At 38.8% G+C, this 18,004-nt stretch overlaps 1 protein-coding gene across 3 annotated transcripts in view; it reads right to left on the reverse strand.

The window, feature by feature from the left end:
• The window catches only part of KrT95D (phosphofurin acidic cluster sorting protein KrT95D), a 38,447-nt gene that overhangs the window by 12,530 nt on the left and 7,913 nt on the right, over positions 1–18,004 (reverse strand). For all 3 annotated transcript variants that reach the window (XM_044395478.2, XM_070217296.1, XM_070217295.1), the window contains exons 3-4: positions 5,298–5,615; positions 4,982–5,229 (exon numbers count right to left, since the gene is read on the reverse strand). In XM_044395478.2, coding sequence (XP_044251413.1) covers positions 4,982–5,229; positions 5,298–5,615 — 566 coding nt within the window. The remainder of the gene's footprint in view (positions 1–4,981; positions 5,230–5,297; positions 5,616–18,004) is intronic.

Genomic DNA, 18,004 nt, shown 5'->3' on the forward strand with positions numbered 1-18,004 from the left:
GACAGCCTCAAAGCCGTCAAGTGATAAGTACGGGAATGATTAAAAAGCGGGCTAAGGAAAAGGTAAGCGAGTGGCTGGGAAAAACTGCTGGCAGCAGCGATGATTAATTGGGCCAAAGCAGAAGCTGCATTCCAGCTTATTGACTATTATTCTTGGCCCCCATATTTATCTTGGCCCCTTTGCGTGTTGGTTAAACAGAAAAAGAGAAGAAAATAGAAGTTTCCTACTCGAGAGGGCAATTATTTTGTTTGTCTTCGTTGTTGCAATTACGCAGACAACTTAATGACGTCGCCCATTGGCATTGTTTTCCTGTTTTCCATTCTTTTCAGTATCTATTCCTTTATAATTGCATGCAATTCTTAAACACTTTAATGACCTTTTCCCCGTCTGGGGACTTTCTGCTGCGTTTCCTGGAAGGCAAGTGCATATAATACACACAAAAGTACACTTTGGGTCCAAGGAATTTCCACGAAAAGTGTTTTCCACATGGGAGCAAGGCAAAACAACAAGTAAACAAAGGCGAAGAGAGAAACAGACAATAATGGCAGACAAAGTGTTGCCGAAAGCTATGGAAGATGTGTCATGGGCAGAGCCCCCGATTCAGCACAGTTCAGTTCACCTCAGCCTCCTCCTAACCACCTCCCCATTTGGTTTTCCCATTCCCATTCCAATTTTCACTCTACCAACACCACAACGCACATTCATCCCACGCTCTGCCGGTGCCACGCTGCGTATGAGTAATGAAAACCGTACTGAAAAGCGACGAGCGACATTGATTTAGTGTCTGTGCTCTCTATATCCATGCGGGAGTTCGGATAAACCACACCAACAAAAAATTTAATTCGATTCGAAACAATTTTCCGACTTTTAGATACTTCGTTTTGAAGTTTTAAATGAAATAAATATAAATTGTTACCAATGGAAATATCTGTAGATTTAATATGATAATTTGCTAATACATTTTTAATATAAAATATATTATAAGTTCAGTTGAAAATATTCTATAAATATTTAGTAATTAAAATATTCGAAGAATTCATATTTCCATCTAATCTAAATGTGATTTAATGTAATATTAATACTAACTATAATTCATATTTCTATCTGATTTAAATTTACAACAAAAATTCCTAAACATTAGCTAGGTCAGCTGAATATATTAAAATAAATGTGTTATTGCAAAAACACAATACACCCTTGAACCGAGAATCAAGAGCCGGGTAAACAAGCCAAGAGGAATAGAAAACTGGCACAAAAAGCCAATACATTGCTTTGACCTTGGCCAGCACACGAATCTTGTCATTAGATGACAGCCAATGGGGCGGGCAAAGTGGGAGGCGGATGATAACAAGGGGAGGGAAAAAGCAACAGCAGCAGCAGTGTGGAAGTGAACAATGTGGATACTCTCGACATAATTTACGCATTTCGCCATTAACCACTCAATGGTTGGGGTGTGCAAAAGGCGGTATGTAGGGGAGGTGGTTAGTACACTATATATAGGGTGGCTGTACGGTCATTAGAGGCGCAAAACAGCCACCCTAGCACCCTACTTTTCATACCTCCCATCTCCCCTATTTCCACGTCTCGTCGTTCTGCACAACGTTTATCTCTGGCACTCAAGGACAAATGACTTAATTCCTGTCGTTGTGGCAACAGCAAAAAAAAAAAAAAGAAAAGGAAAGAAGAAAAAAGCTGTCGGAGCTGTCATCAGCAGAAGCTTCATAAGAACGAGAATCCGATGAAGACGGGGCTGCAGCAGCCGCAGGCTAAGCTAGTATATCCTCTACATAAATTATAAGACCTTAATCGAAGGGAAACGGACACAGATGGGCCAGGAATCACAAGTTTTTTGATTGATTCGCTTATGTTCTTGAAAGTTATTTATGGATTTCATTAGGGCAAAAGGAAAAACAAGGAAACCATGGAATTAGGATAAGTTGCTAACGGAAGATGATTAAAAATACAAATATAGAACACTTCTAAGGATTTAATGTGATAATCATTTTAATCATTTTTTAATCACCCTCTATAGCATTTATAATCCTTACTGTTTTGTAATGGCTTTCAAGAGCTGTTTAAACTTTCAATCAAGTGTTATTGCTATGAAAAATAAATGAAGCAAACACTCCGATTAAAACACTCATAAAACATTTATGAGTACTTAACCAGTGGTACATATAAATATTCATTTAAACGATTCCTCTTAGTCCTTTGAAATTTTGCGGAAACTAGGCTACTGTGTTCTTGTGTTTTTCGGTTTACAGCCCATTATGGCGGCCATGGAAAATTCATCATCCCAAAAAGCAACCCACAAACAAGTTCCGCTGCTCTTGGATGTTCGCTGAAGGAGCGTCCGACTGCTAATGGTGCCTGACTCGGCCTGGCACCTGCGGCCATGGATGCGAGCGAACGGGTGCGGGATTTGGAAGTGGAACTACGGGTGGGAGTGGGTGGGTCTGCAAGAGGTGCGAGGTGCGCCGGTGGAGGCATATTCAACAAGCAGCGACAACCATTAGCCCTGCGGCAATCAGGCCCACACCCACCCCACACACAAGGAAAAAATATCACTTATATATCACATATTGCCAGCAAGATTGTTCCAAATTTCGTTATTTACTCGAGTGAATCAAGCTGGGATTAATAAAATAAAGGAAAATCCATGAAAAAGTGTCTTTAAAATTAAACATTATTTTAAAAGACATTTTTCCCCAGTGCAGTTTTTGTATTTTCAAACCAAAAACCAGAACAGAATGCCATCAGCAGCAGTGTTTTTGGAGGCCGGACCGCATAAAGAGAAAATCAATACACCAAATTGGGTTGAGGCAAAAAGGTTTTCCTCGCATTGCCCATGCTCTCTGTTTCTGCTGGTTTTGCTTTTGAATTCCATTTTTGCAAATTAGAAAGCGAGACCCAAAGTAATTTAACAGAGCTGTCTGTGTCTATATGTTCTTAGCCCTCTTACCCTTCTTCTCCCTTTTTCCACAACCAAGTTCATTTAGCTCGGGTTCAAGTACTGACCCTCAATATATGGGGCCGACTGTCACTGCCAACGGAATGGATTGAACACGGGAGCCAAATTCTCGTGCCTTGGCCCTTTGCCAAGTGGTTAGGCGAACTTCTGATGGCCACTAGTTTAATGTACCCAGTCCACGAGTAGGGATATCCCAGGCCAATCCTGGGGTGCGCCAAAAGTGTCCGAAACGAGTAGTGACAACGACATGATTTATGGCGAGTGCAGTTGATTTACAATCGTTGTTTTAGAAGGGAAAGTAAGTTAGGCGTTGTGAAACGAATAAAAAGGGTGCTCACTGCTCTAATTACAATTTAATATTATAATTTATTGGTTTAAAAGTTGTTTTCTAGAATGCATGTTACATTTAGTGCCGTTTTATCGCCTGCATTTAAAGTTGAAAGTAGTCCTTAAACACTGAATTCTCATACATTTTCTAGGTTTGAACCCTACTTTAAATTTAACATGCGGATAAGAAAATTGGCCTTAACGTAGAAGAGTTAAAGTCTGAATTCATATAAATTTATTAAGATTAGACCCTACTTTAAATTTACCATACGGACGAAAGAACGGTCTTTAAAATGTAAGTAATTAAGATAAAAACTTTCATTCGAATTTTAAAATTATTGTATTTTTAGGGCTTAGAATTTATCAATTGAATAATTCCCATCAAAACAATACAACCAATGGCAAGGGTAGTTAAATTTAAAAAACTACTAGCAAACTACTAGATTGCCGATCAGTTTTCCATTAGAAAGCGTAAAACTTTGAACTGCAAAACAAAAATCACGTTGCAAAGATTACATTTTGCATGTCATACATATTTCATCAGCCAGGAGAAGCCATGGGGTTAGAGGTGAGCTCGGGGCTGACCTTTACCTTGGCCCTGGCCGAGTGACGTGAGAACACTGCTAAAATCTCTCTATAGAGCACACATATACCAACCCCCCGAAGAACAGGGCTCAACAGCTTAACTAGGACTCGGTGCCCTTTTGGAACTCATCTTAAATGGCCACTCCTTTGGCCCCGCAACTTCCCCTAATTTCTTCTGCTCCTCGCAGAACCACCAGATGTTGCCGATGGGAAACCGCATGGTAAATGAGTTTTCCATTCGCTCAACGCTATTTTCATAATTGAATTTCCTCTCTAGGCGGCGGCGGTTGGAGGCTCGCTCTTTTCCTTTCGGTTCGCACGCCATTCTCTTGTCAAACAGAAATAGCTGAAAAATAATTTCAATTAGATTGCCATGGATGAGATGGGGCTTCTGTTGCCATGTGGGGGCCTTGCCGCCGCCTTTCAGTAGCCGTGGGGGAATTCATGGCACAGAAATTCTCAATTCTCAGCTGAATTGCTGAAATGCGTGCGCTGACGTCACTGGTAGGTGCTCCCCCTTCCCCTTTGGATTGTTTCACAAGCAATTACCATAAACATCAGCTCAAATTGGGAGCATCATCTGATCTCGGGACAGCCACTCATCCGTCATGGAGTGGTCTCCTCCAGTCTCCTCCACATCCCCTTTCCCCACTTGGCTCATTAATTGCCCAGTTTGCGTCATTAGCACTTCTCTAATCTGGACTGGGCCTGGGACTCGTGGGTCCATTTATTAGTGTTTTATGGATTTGGCCATAAATTCTTTAGCACGGTGAAGTTAAGAAAATGCCTTGCTCATCGAAGTGGATATTCAAGGGACAGGCGACATGGGACAGTAAAACCGAAACTATGAATGCGGTTTAGATAACCGAAACTATCAGATATCTGTTACTCAGCTAAAGGAAGTGCGAGGGAGATGAAGATATGCATGCAGCATACAACTGCTTGCACTGCTTGAATTCCATTATTTGCTTTGCTCATTACTTTTTAATGAATGGTCCGGTTTCAAAAATGTCTTCTACATTTTGTCTGCTTTTCCCCTCATTTTAAATCAGCATTTTCTCCTGATGGATATAATCCCCAGAATATTCTAAAACTCACCTGCCAGCAGGACGCTGTTGTTGTTCTTATTGTCATGGTCAACTGGAATGGAAGAGACGCGTTCTGCTCGCAGACAGGCCACCACTGTGCCCGGTCGGCCATTCTTTCCGGAAGCCGTAAGCTCGATGATCATGTCCATCGACTTTTGGAGCACCGCGTCCATCCGGATGATGCCCTCGGCCAGCGTTTTATAGCCCAGAATGGTGCGTGATTTGTATTTCTTGCGGCGTTGCAGTAAAATAACCAGTCTGCCAAAGGATAAAAGAACACTTTAGTTAATATGAAGAGGATATTTAATTTAATTTGATGCACCAACCTATTGCCATCTCTCTTGATAAAGTGCGGATACTGCAGACTAAAGTGCAAGTCCAGCTCGGTTTCCGTCAGGGGCACTGTCAATCCCCCGGTGCCTGCCAGACCCGGAGTGCCACCTGCTCCTCCTCCTCCCACCGACGACATCGGGGAGTTGCCCTGCAGCGAGGCGGAGGAGGTCAGGGCGGAGCCGTTGATGGGTATCTCGTGGCTGCGCAGTGTCCTCTTGGAGCTCTGCATCTTCACGGCCAGCGACAGCGAGGTGGTGTCGCCAGGAAGCGGGGTCAAAATGGAGAGACGTGTTATTGTCAGCGAACAGAGTCTGCAAAAAATGGAGATGAAAACATCCGGGATTAGTACAAAGTGAATAGGATATAAAAAGGAAGCATAATCTTATTGAATTTTCAGCGTGATACTACTAAAGGGGATAGATATAGAGCTTTAAAGTTATCGATATTTTCGATATTTTGACAATATTGATTCGATATTTTCGATATTTTGACAAATTTGATTCGATAATATCGATTTCTTAGGGAAAACATAAAATAAATATCGAGAAACAGCAAAGTGTCGATTTTTTTCAAGCTCTGGTTAGATAACTTATCTTATATCGAAGAGTAATAACTAAATGTAAGCTTAGGCGTCCAAAAACCAAAAGAAATAAAATGAAAACCTCGTTAAATGCATTTCCAATGCACTGAACAATCGATCATAGAAATCTAGGCAAAAAATAAAAACGAAAAGAAAAACAATTTCACGCCAAGAGATTTTTCGTTGCAAGGCCTGGAAAGCGAAGCAGAAAAATCAAAAGTAAAATGCAATCAAGTAGAAAACAAAAGTTGTATAATGGCAAATGGAATAAAAGCAAATGAAAATGGAGGAAAGGAAAACACATGAGTGAGCCAGCCGAATATGTCCGATGAAAAGTGGTGGAGGAAAGACATTAAAATTAAAGTTTTCTCTTGTGCGATTCGATTTTGAAAAGGAAATTCTCTCGTTATCCGTACATTTTGCGCAAAGTCAGATGTAATGACCATTATAATCGCTTATAACTAAGCCATAAAGGAAATTGGATTTCAGTTTTCGTTTCTCCTTTTCTTTTTGCACTGTCACAGATATAATTTTTTTTTAACGTTTTTGGCAGCACAAGACAAAGTCCAGACTTTATTTGCCAGTTTATGAGTATAAATAATTTATTTCCTGATTAATTTCTGCCTGGTAATGCGCCCCGTGCAGTGAAAGAGATTACGCACATCTTTTGTTGGAACTGCTCACTCATCATCTGCTGAAATCAGCGGTGGGATGGGTTGGGTTGGGAGGTTGGGAGGCTGGGAGTTGGGTGATCTTGGGTGCATCATCAACAAGATATACAGGGTATAAGATATCCGGCTTGGTGGGGTGTGAAAGATATGCAAATGGAGCTGACTAAGCAGACAGCCGGATGACTCGACTTTGGACAATGGAGCTGCAGATGGAGGGTCGAAACTATGACCAGCCATTGATTGCCAGACAATGGCACCCGCTTATTGAATTCCCTTGACCAACCATCAACGAAACACAGTAAATAATATTGAATAGTCTTTGAAAGGGATTTAAAATGATTTTATGTATTGTATTTTTTTCAATTCAACACAAAACATCATCTCAGAGCTTTAAATTAAATCTGAATAATTGTTTTTGATACTTGATTAAAATATAATAAATTTTCGGGCTGTGTAACTGCAAAATGAAAGCGCCTTCATACATTCCAGGCCAAGTTCGGATGCGTAGTCGTCCGTTGGCAACGCGCAATTAATTTCTTAATTAATAATTCAAAACATTCGTTTTGTTGCCTCATGCAAATTTCATCAAAGGGGGAATTGAGGGAAGAAGTTGGTTTTTACTGGGTGACAAGACGAGGACAGCTTTTATAAGGCATGTCGAACAGACAGTGCACGCAACTCAAAGACTTTCAATGACTTGTTTATGTTTACAAAAATAAAACGCAAATGATTTACAAAGAATCCACAAATTTATCAATTGAATGAAGGAGAAAAAGAAAATATTGATAATACTTCGATAAATTGTCAAATGCATCGTTACAAAATATCGTCATTACATGAACAAAGTTAAGAAGGTTTTACAAAATTATAATACAACCATTTTCAACAAAGAAAATATGGATAATACTTCGATAAATTGCAAAATACATCATTACAATAATATAAGTCATAAAACATCGTATATACATGCCAAAAATTAAAAGCTTTCAGTGGAGTGGTAATTTTAGAAACCTTATAAAAGGCTATTAATCTTTTAGTAATAACAATAATACAATAACCCATAAAAATCCCATTAATACTAGGTACATAAGTTCTAGTAACATTTCTGAATATATTTCCGTATTTGGACAGTGCTTCCCAAGTGTCATAAATAAATCACCAAGCTCATCACGTAGATCACTCGAAATATCAATTCTAATCACCCCAATGTGATCGGCATTACGAGTGGTTCTTCGAGTGACTAACGATGTCATGACTGTCGATTCCCCAGTCACCGATCGATCGTATCGTAACACCCCCACATTACCCCTAAAAACCAGCACCTTCCTTTCAATTCGATTTGCATGCACTTGACATCTTGCACGGCATGTTGTTCGCATTGTTTGTTAAAAATAAGTTGACATTTTATTGTTGTTCCCTCCTCGACTTGGGGTGTATTTTTAAATGTTTATAAGAAAAATCAAAGGGGCGCGTTTCGCTTGTTCCCTCGGATGTCTTTACATTATTCGATTTTTGCCTTTGCCCGACGGTTTATTTGGTTTTATTGCATTTGATATTTGTTTTCGTCTGGGCAATGTCATTGACTGGTCGAGATTTGAAAGCAAACAAAGCTACGATTTCAGGTTTAAACTTGTGGGTTCTCTTTGCCCGCTTACAATTTTGGCATTACGTTTTCAAGCATTATTTTCTTAGCGTTTTGATTGTCATGGTTTTTTCTTTTTTTCTTGAACCTTTTTTTTGTGTACTGTGCTCATGAATGACACACGTCGAATGCTGCCATTTTCTTATTTTTTGCAGCTTTTATTCGCGTCTTTATCTCCCTGAGTGCCCGCCCGTACCGTACCGTCATTCCCGACTATCCAATCTTTTCTTTCCAGTTCATCGTACCCAAAGTCGCGAACAATGTTTTCTTTGTTGCGAAGGAGCTTTGATAAATGACCAATTGAGGTGGCGGACAACGGACAAACGGACAACGGACATGAATATGAATTATGGCCTAGGGGATAGGGCAAATCTTCTATAGAGCCAAACACAATCTGATTTCCCTTTGAGACCCACACAAAAAGCATCTTAATAGGCTGACTTAATTGGAAATCAGACCAATTACCCCGTTAAGCACTCTACAAGCGGCCTGCTATTAATTACTTAATCGTCAACTATGCTTATAAATAGTACGCGATAGCGGTCGTGTACTTGATAAGTACTAACGCCCCATGCACCCACATTTTATGGCACAAAAAAAAAGAATGGAAATTGAAACTGATTAGTGCTAAGAAAAAAAGAGGAGGCAAAATGAGCGAAATGGAAATGCTACATAAAAACAAATTGAGTTCGCAAATCGCCTCAATCAAAATGAAGAGTGAGAGAGCAAGACAGCAGCAGAAAGAGAGGGAAACTGTGTCACTGGCGCAAGATTCCGGATGAAGAAAGAGAGGGCACATCACATCCCGCTGATCTCCGACGGTTTAGAGTCTCTCAATAAAGGCTAAATATTTTGCTTGACATTTTCGAGTTTGGCTGCAGAAATTTAAATTTATGTTGATGAATGACAAACCATTTATTGTGTCCCTAATTTAACAAAAAATAAGCCAGTAAATTAAAAAATCAATTTAGCAAAATCATCCATACTGTCACTATGGATCACTTAGGCAGAAAATTATTACAGAAACCATTACGCAATGTGTATACTGTGCGTGAGGCGGCAGAGCTCATCCCATAGAATGGAGTTAACGCCCTTTAAGAGATTAATTATAAAAGCTAAATATTTTGTATAACAAGTATCATAAACCATTGCAAGTAATTCAGAATTCCGTGCGGTCATCGCAGGTTATGTGGGAATGTGCCGCCTCAATTCCCTGCGATGTGATCAGCAAGTAGCACCTTTGACATCAATTCCGGCAATAAAACGACACTGGGCGCAAAAACGTTGCCCCAGGTTGCGTGATCGCGTTCATCACCCTCGCTCATCCTCCGTTTTGCTGATGCGGTGAGCTTTTTTCCATTTCCATTTTCATTTTTGCTTTCTCGTTGATTAGCTGTTTGCGAGTTGTGAGTTTGCCGTGGGGCGGCTGTTAACACCCCAGATAAATGGACAGTCAGACAGACAGACAAACAAAAAGACCGGCTGTAACTGGCTATTTTGTTAACATGTTAATTTGCAGTTTTGTTTCCGCTGTTAAGTTTTCCGTAGATTCGCGTGAGCCCCTTAAGTACAATGTGTGTGTGAATGGGCTATGGGCTCTGGGATGACGGGATGATTCACAATGATATTCACTCGGCGGGGGCGACTTAACTGCCTCCAGTGAGCCGTATGCAAATTGCACTTTGCATTTCCTGCAGCGACGACAAGTGCCTGTCGTTCGTAGACAACAAAGACTTGACCACATTCCCGGTTCGGTCCGTCGACAAAGAGACCTGTCCCAAGGACAGCGCCGTCGAGATGTCAAGCTGCGAAAAGAGCTCGACAAATCAGCAAATCGCTGCCACACGATTATAACCACAAGTGGGTAAACCTGTACGGGGGCCACGGGTCGAATGAGTTATAACGAATGAGTGATAGCAAATGAGTCCAACGGTGCGTATGAGTAATACAAATTATTGCGAAGGTAGAGGAAATTTCATCATACTTTCTACGAAGAAAGAACAAAGCCAGAAAAATAATCTAATATCTAACTAAACAGAAATAAAATTCGATATGAAATAGGGTCAATTCTACCTTATTTCATATCAAATTTATGATTCAAACATATCGATTTGATATTTTATCATATCATATAAATACCAAATTTATTATTTTTTTAACAAATAATGTAAAATGATCTTTAAAAAAATATAAAATTGACCAGAACATATCAATCTTATCTTATGTCAATTTTTTTCTGTGTAAGTTCATGGACCCCTTTCTTTTTGATACTTATTAATTAGGGATTGGGATTCTCTAGAAAAACACACCCCAAATCTCAAGGGTATTTCCCAGCACCCAAAACCCCAACTCAAGCTCCTTCTTCTGCCACTGCTTTAATCATCTAAGCTAGTTTATGTCATTTTGTCGCGACTTATGGGCAACTTTTACGGTTTCATACAAGCGTGTTTTATTCGCTGTCCTTTATATTATTTTTTCCCCCTTTTTTTCACATTTCCATTTCGCTTGGGGAGTCGTTTGGTTGAGTTTTAGCAAGGATTGCGAGCATGAGTCACGGGACGCAGGGTCTGGTTTTTTGAGCCACTGGTTAAATGAATTTAAGGCACGATACTGGAAAACCGGTTAGAACCAATGTGTTGTGGGAGCTTTCTGGTCAGAAGTGGTAGCCAGAAGTGGGAGGCGGTGGGCGGGGCAATGGCTCCTTGGGGGCGTTTAATTAAGGGGCTCCAAAAGTTTCCAGCCTAGGCATTATACTTGGCGCCCGTCGGTCGCTGCTGGCTTGGGTCATTGCATTATTGATCAACTAACTAACTAACTGCATGCCGAATGCGTCGTTGCCAACCGAAGTTTTCCTCACTTATGCATGCCAAACAACTTGCACCACGAACACCGGGGAATCCGGAGGCGGCAGATCGGGGTGCCATGTTAATTTATGCAAGAATTACGCAGGCCCATTGGACTGACTGAGTGACTGACTGGCAAGCTGACTGAATGACTGAATGACAAACTGCGAGACAATGCCCGGAAACGGACGGATCCCAAACAATGGCAACCGAATTCGGAATGTTTAATAGCAAGGTTTTCGGGGGACAGCAAAATCAGTACACAGCACTAAATGCTGCCCATTAAAATTCTAATAACCGAGTGTGTGGAATTCGAGCAGTAAGTATGCATTGTAGTACTCAAGCAATACAATGCCCTGCCTAAAATATAGTTATTTATCTCGTTTTGCGGCATTAAATCTTTGGAAAATGTGATATAATTTTAAAAAATAAAAGTACTTACAAAAATATTTATCTTCTATAAATATAAAACTAACTCAACTAAAATTTGAAGGTTTAATGCATAGTAGAAACTAGCTAAGCTACATCGTCTGTATTTTTACCAAATATTCATTATGTAAAACACTTTTAGGAATTTTAGGAATGTAATATACTTCATTTCTATATTTCTAACGAGATTTCCACTAAACTAAATCAAAATCTATCCAATTAAATAATATTTAATTGCAAAATATGGTTAGTAGCGAGAGTTCAGTAACCCTTTGCTTAGGAGAGGGTATGAAAATCGATGTAACTACCGTTGGTAATTTGCCGCAATTATCAACTAAATGCCACTTTACGTTTGCGTTCTCCAAAGTCACAACAGCAATAACAACAACAAAGGCGACGTCATATGGCTAAAGTGGGTGTGGCTCCTCAGCTGGATAACCGCCCACCGAATGCACCACCACCACCCCCTGAGAACCTTAACCCATGTGTGTGTAAACCGCTGCAGGCCAGCAGCTGGGAAAGGTTACTCCGGTTCATTCACATTCTATCCACAACCATATCGAAGAATATGACACGAAACTTATGGTCTATCAATTATTGAGAGGTGCCACAAAAAATAGAATAATACAGAAACAGAAATAGTTTAAGTGCCTTCCATTCTTACTTTATTTCGATCCTCCTTTCTTGGTATAAATATTGTAAACATCGATTGAATTCCAGCGACGAGGAATGCAGTCGATGTGTCTAAAAGCGGTTCGTAATTATTTTCACACCTTTTTCGCTTTTCCACTTTGAACACCTGAATCATTCATGAGTTTTTAGCTTGGGGGGTGGCTAACACTTGGCTGGGTGCTTTTAGCCGTTGGAAAATAGCGGAAAATGGCCAGCACAACGCGAATGTAAGTGACCTAGGACAGGTCGGCAATAAGGGAACAGTTTAACATAAAAGTGCGCAAATAAATCACCATTAATTAAAGGCTAATGTTGAGAAAACCGGTTCACCAGATGATTTATAGCTCTTGGTTTTTCTGATATATTTATTCAGATAGCAATATAATGCAGTTCGCTTTGCAAACATCACGTTAATTAATATAAATGAAAGGTTAACCAAGTTTAATATTATATGCCATAATAAAACGATTTTTATTCACATCCAATTATTGCCACAATGCCTCGAACATTTACATCATTTAATAGCCGCTTGTAAATTCCCTTAACATAATAAACATTTACAAGTTTTGCTTGGGGTACTTTCCATTTTCCCAGACACTCTTTCCCGCAGTTAATTGAAAAACAGCAACAATTTGTGCAATAAACAATTTTCAGCCTGAGTAAGTCGGATGCATTTTTGCTTTTAGTAGCACAGCCCATAAGGAAGTTTATAATAAACTCCAGATTTCCTGCAGTTTTTCTTAGTTTAATGGCAACATAATAATGCTCGTAATATAATTTGCTCAACTTGGCGATTTCGCAAATCCCCGGTATCTTTTTCGGGTGTTTACACTTGAGGCTTAATTGGTGAGGTTATGACGTGGCCTTTATGAGGTAATTAGCTGACATATAACACCATCCATATAAGCTTATATTATATGCTTTGTGTGTGGGTTGTCGCCAGATGACTCAGAGAGCTCCATTATTCAGTTAAAATTTGTGTCTTTTATTTGTTTTAGATATTTATTTAATATTTTTGCCGTTCCAATTGAGCGAATTTCAACTTTTATTTAACGAGCCATCGTGTGACATATTCCTATTATTATTTATGGTTTTTATTATTTGAACATATTCCAAGTCGTCGCACAATTCGTTAATGACCCATATATCATATGACCCGCTCAGTAGTCTCAGTAGTCACAACTCGATTTTTCTCAATTTTTCCCTTTTTCCCCCCTTCAAAGCATTTCTGCGGCTTCGGATTGGCTTCGACTTCATGGTTAGAAAAGCAATTTGCCAATGCCATTCGATTGATTGCATAAGGTATTGATGCCATAAGCCGATCGAATCCATCAAAAGCACTCGCACACTCGCCCTCGTTTCGGGATGATGTGTGTTGTCTGGGTCCTAAAGAGGGTTATAAATATGGACGAAACAAAAATAAACTGAATTCTTTTCCTCTCTATTTTTGCACAGAAAACAAATTGGCAAAATATCAGATTGAAATGTAAAGGTTAATTTAATATTTTTGTAAGAACAAGTTAATCATATCATTTTGATATGAATAAAGATTATGTTGATCTTATTTTTTCGAAAAATACTAAATTTGGTATTATAATACAGTATTTATTATGAAAGTATACAATATCAAGTTGATATGATATGAGGTAGAAATGAAATTTTTTTTCTGTGTGGTTCATTCATCAAAAGAAGCTTTTATCGAAATAATTATACATTTCCACATTTTAGCTGACAAAGTGTGTCAAGAATCAAGAGTTCATAAATTAGTCAAGACAAATTTTATAATAAACCTAAATGTGTAATAAATTAAACTAACGCTAGCCTGACGCAAATTGTTTCTGTTTAGAAACGCCCATTTAATGTGTTATAAATAAACTTAAAATGCTGGCCCTCTCAAAAATCAAACCCCAGACCCAGAAACTGACATTAATCCATAGGAAAATACACAAACAAGGTGGAGGAGGGCGAAGGGCCAAAAGGCGATTTAAACGACATTTTCCAAGAGTCAACAGAAATGTGAAAGACACCACGTTGAGTTAATAGCCCGGCCGCACCCAGAATCGAGAAACTTAAAGTGTTCGCTGCTGGAGAGTGTAAGGCAATCCAATAAAATTAACCAGCGACTGACACTATCTGACTGGAAAAACCCTCGTGAAGGAAAACTCCCCTCACCTCCCATCTCTGCCCACCCAATAAATCCAAATTGGACGCTGCGTGTGGTCCGAAATCCCAGCAGGATGTGGAAGCCAACACAAGAACACACCTCCCAACTTGTTTGACCGCCCATTTCTCATTTTAATTGCATTTTTCTGGCCAATATTTTAGTTTACAGTGAGTGGAACAAGTGTTACACCAGCAGACACCGAATTCCTTTTTGCGAAATTGAGTAATCAAATTTATGTGGGTTGTAAACTATTTATTTTATTTGAATTTAATTTTATTATAATTATTTAAATATAATTGTTAATTTAATCTTTTATGTACTTGGTTATTTATTATTATTTATTTAATCTTAAATGTATTTTATGTTTAATAATAGATTTATATACCTAATGGGTTCGATGACATTTTATTTTCCTTTATATCTGTTAATCTATTTAAAGAAAAGCCACAAAGTTCTGCATATCTATTGATCGCTTCTACGAAAACCCACTGTATAATCATAAAATGAAAATTATGAGCTGTTAGAGCGTGCTCGGACTTATGAATACTTTGTTTTTGTTTACAGTCCGAGTATAAATGTAAGATAGATACACAGACAACAGACAGCGATCTATATGTAGGCATAATGCCACAAGATATAAACAATGGAAGCCTTTTGTTTATTTCACGTAGCCGCAAAATGAAGAATTCCTTGGATATATTCCATTTTTTAATTGCCAAAGGCCGAAATAAAAGTATAAGTAGGTTGGAATTCTCAAACGGATTCAATTCATCCGACATTCTTGTGAGGCCAAATCACTGGAATTTAAGGGGCAGTGCAATGGGAATTACCCAATTGATGAGTCAGTTGAATGGAAATATGGGCCAACTTACAGATTTTCGGCCTTTACTTTAGAGTTAAATTTTATTAAAAACATTTTTAGGTGATAAACTTTCCCAGGATAAACTTCTAACTTTAAACTGATTAAAAATTTCCTGGAAACATTCTTGACAACAAAGAGCTCTCCAAGTATTTCGACTTTCAATTATAATTTCTCGTTAACGGAAGGAGATTACACCAAATCGGTTTAAATACTTTGTTGCCAAGTACGCGAAGAGTCAAAAGCCAAAGTTTCACGACTCCTACGTAGGAATTAAGCTCGAGCAGAAGTCAAAACCGCAACCGCCGACCCCCCAAAACCTCCTAAACCTCCCGATCCCCCCGAAAACCACCCACCGAACTGGGGCTCAACCACGAACTGTGTCAAGTGACTCGCAGAGAAGCTGCCACTCGGCTACTTGCTACTTGCTACTCTGAAAACCGCTACCCCTTTTCCCCTTCTCTTAGCCAAAGTTCAACATTGCCAAAGTTTGTATGTTAATACGCAAACTATAAACTGCTTTTCTCGTATTTATTAATGAGAATCATCTGCCGGAATTCGTGTCAAGCTGGCTCTTTTGCCCTGCGAACTAAAAAACACTCAGCCACTCAAATGCCCAACCACTCGGCCGCTCCAATTCCATAATTGTCGCAAAAGTGGCCAACAAATCGTTGTTGAAAAGTTTTTCAACTTGCAGTTTTTGGCAACGATTTTTGGCCAAAGCGAAAGAAAACCGAAAATAGATATAATGAAACCTTTCACTTTCAAATTGTGGCTTTCTTCCATTCCAGTGAGTCACTCGAAATCAACCACTTTTGCCGCTTTTTCCGTTTTTTTGCCGGCACGAGACCGAAAAACTAGTTAAATCCAATTTCGAACGGAGATTGGATAGCGATCTTTGGGATTGACCGACCCTCACCGCCAATCGATTCACACTTTCGGCTTAATCAATGTGTTTTGTATTTGCATTTCTCCTTATTCCCCTTTGGCGTTTAACAACTTTGGTCAACATCCGATCATACGCATACGTAATATAAAGATGACTGTCAATGGGATTACCTCATAGAGGAGGGTCGTTAATGGGTTAATTGAAGATTGATAAGTGATAGCATAAATTATTTATATATTATCAGTCTGTTATTATTGGATTGTAACTGAATGGGAGTGTTATCACCAACACTCCATTATGCATTTGTTGATTTTACTACTTTAGATTAATACCTAGGAATTAGCAGTGCATTACAATGAGTTTTAAATATTATCATAATCTTATTGATGATGTGAAATATTTGAAATCTTGTGTATTGATAAAAAAAAATCGATTAATATAGATTAATACAAATGGATTGATATTCAGGTTTTTTTAATATGTAATGCATTACATAACTTCCCCTTGCGTTACATCGTATAAAATCGATTTTTTCACTTACTTGTATCTATCCGTTAAGGATTTTGTTTAATAATTAAATAACCCCCGACTTTATCTAATCGATTACACTATCGTAGCCCATCAATTGTCTTACATACAGGGGATGGTTATTGTGCGATTAGATTATTATAGTTACTGTTGCCTTGTTGTTAGCTCCATTGTTTTCTGCTTTTGAATAACCCTTAAATCTTTCCTTTAATGGCACAACTGGTAATCTATGGTAAAAGCGTATGTATCTGATGCCCCGCTTTGTGCCAAAATGAAATGGTGGGTCAACAGCTTATAATGCATGGGAACAAAGGCTGGGAACTGCACACAACAAATCTCCTCAACCTGGCCACTATTTTCATGGCCAGCAGCCGCAGCAGAGGAAACCACCACTCCAGGTTGAACAACTTTCAATGTTTCATTCTCTCAGCAGCTAAGGCTAAAACCTGCCCCGCCAACGCCTCGTTCTGCTCTTTTCCTTTCTGCTTTCCTAGACGGCGTACTTTGTATGCTAATAAATTGCACTTTTATGAACAGCTTTCGATGGGAGGCACTATCTACAGATGGGTGCTTTAGTGGAGTACAGTAAAACATATACTTTACACAAGATTCGGATTGAACCCATAAAATCGTGTTAATATTACAGATATCTTTTCAGAGAGAAAACAAACACAGAAGAGTTTCCAATTTCTTTCTTTGAAATATTTTATGTGGATGTTACAGAAATTACGGTATAAAAATTCTAGAAATTATGTTATGTATTTATATATTGTGTTGTGAAATTCCAGATTAGGTTACATTCCTAATATCAACAAGAATGCTGGCAATCAAACTGAAAAGAGACGTGTAGTTTGCTTAACTATTTCTCATATTCAATAAAATATCCTATCTGGATTGGAACTTATAAATTATCGATATTTTCGATATTATGACAATATCGATTCGATAATATCGATGCTTAGAAGGAAAAACACAAATTAAACAGGGATAAATAGAAAACCGTCGATATTTTTTAATGCTCTAATCTGGATATCACAGAAAAATTTTAATTTGTAATAAAATATAATTTGTAAAATTTGTAATAATATATCGTAAATGGAAGAGCTTGAAAATTATCGATATTTTCGATATTTTGACAATATAGATTCGATAATATCGATTTTTTTAAGAGAAAACACAAATTAACTATAGAGATCGTCTTAGCGAATTTCTCCTGTACCCCAGCACATGCAGATCGAAGAGCCAAAGACGGGAGGTGCAGGTGCTGGTGCTGAGGATGGGGATCTGGAGGCGAACGATTTATGCAGCTGACATCCGTAGCTCGTTTGGCCTGTCTGCTTTTGGCCAACATGGAACTTGGAACTTGGGGGAGCGGAAGTTTTCGCCAACTTGTGCTCGTTGTTTGCGCCTGTTATTGCAGTTG

The sequence above is a fragment of the Drosophila takahashii genome, chromosome 3R, assembly GCF_030179915.1.
Source record: "Drosophila takahashii strain IR98-3 E-12201 chromosome 3R, DtakHiC1v2, whole genome shotgun sequence".
NCBI lineage: Eukaryota > Metazoa > Arthropoda > Insecta > Diptera > Drosophilidae > Drosophila > Drosophila takahashii.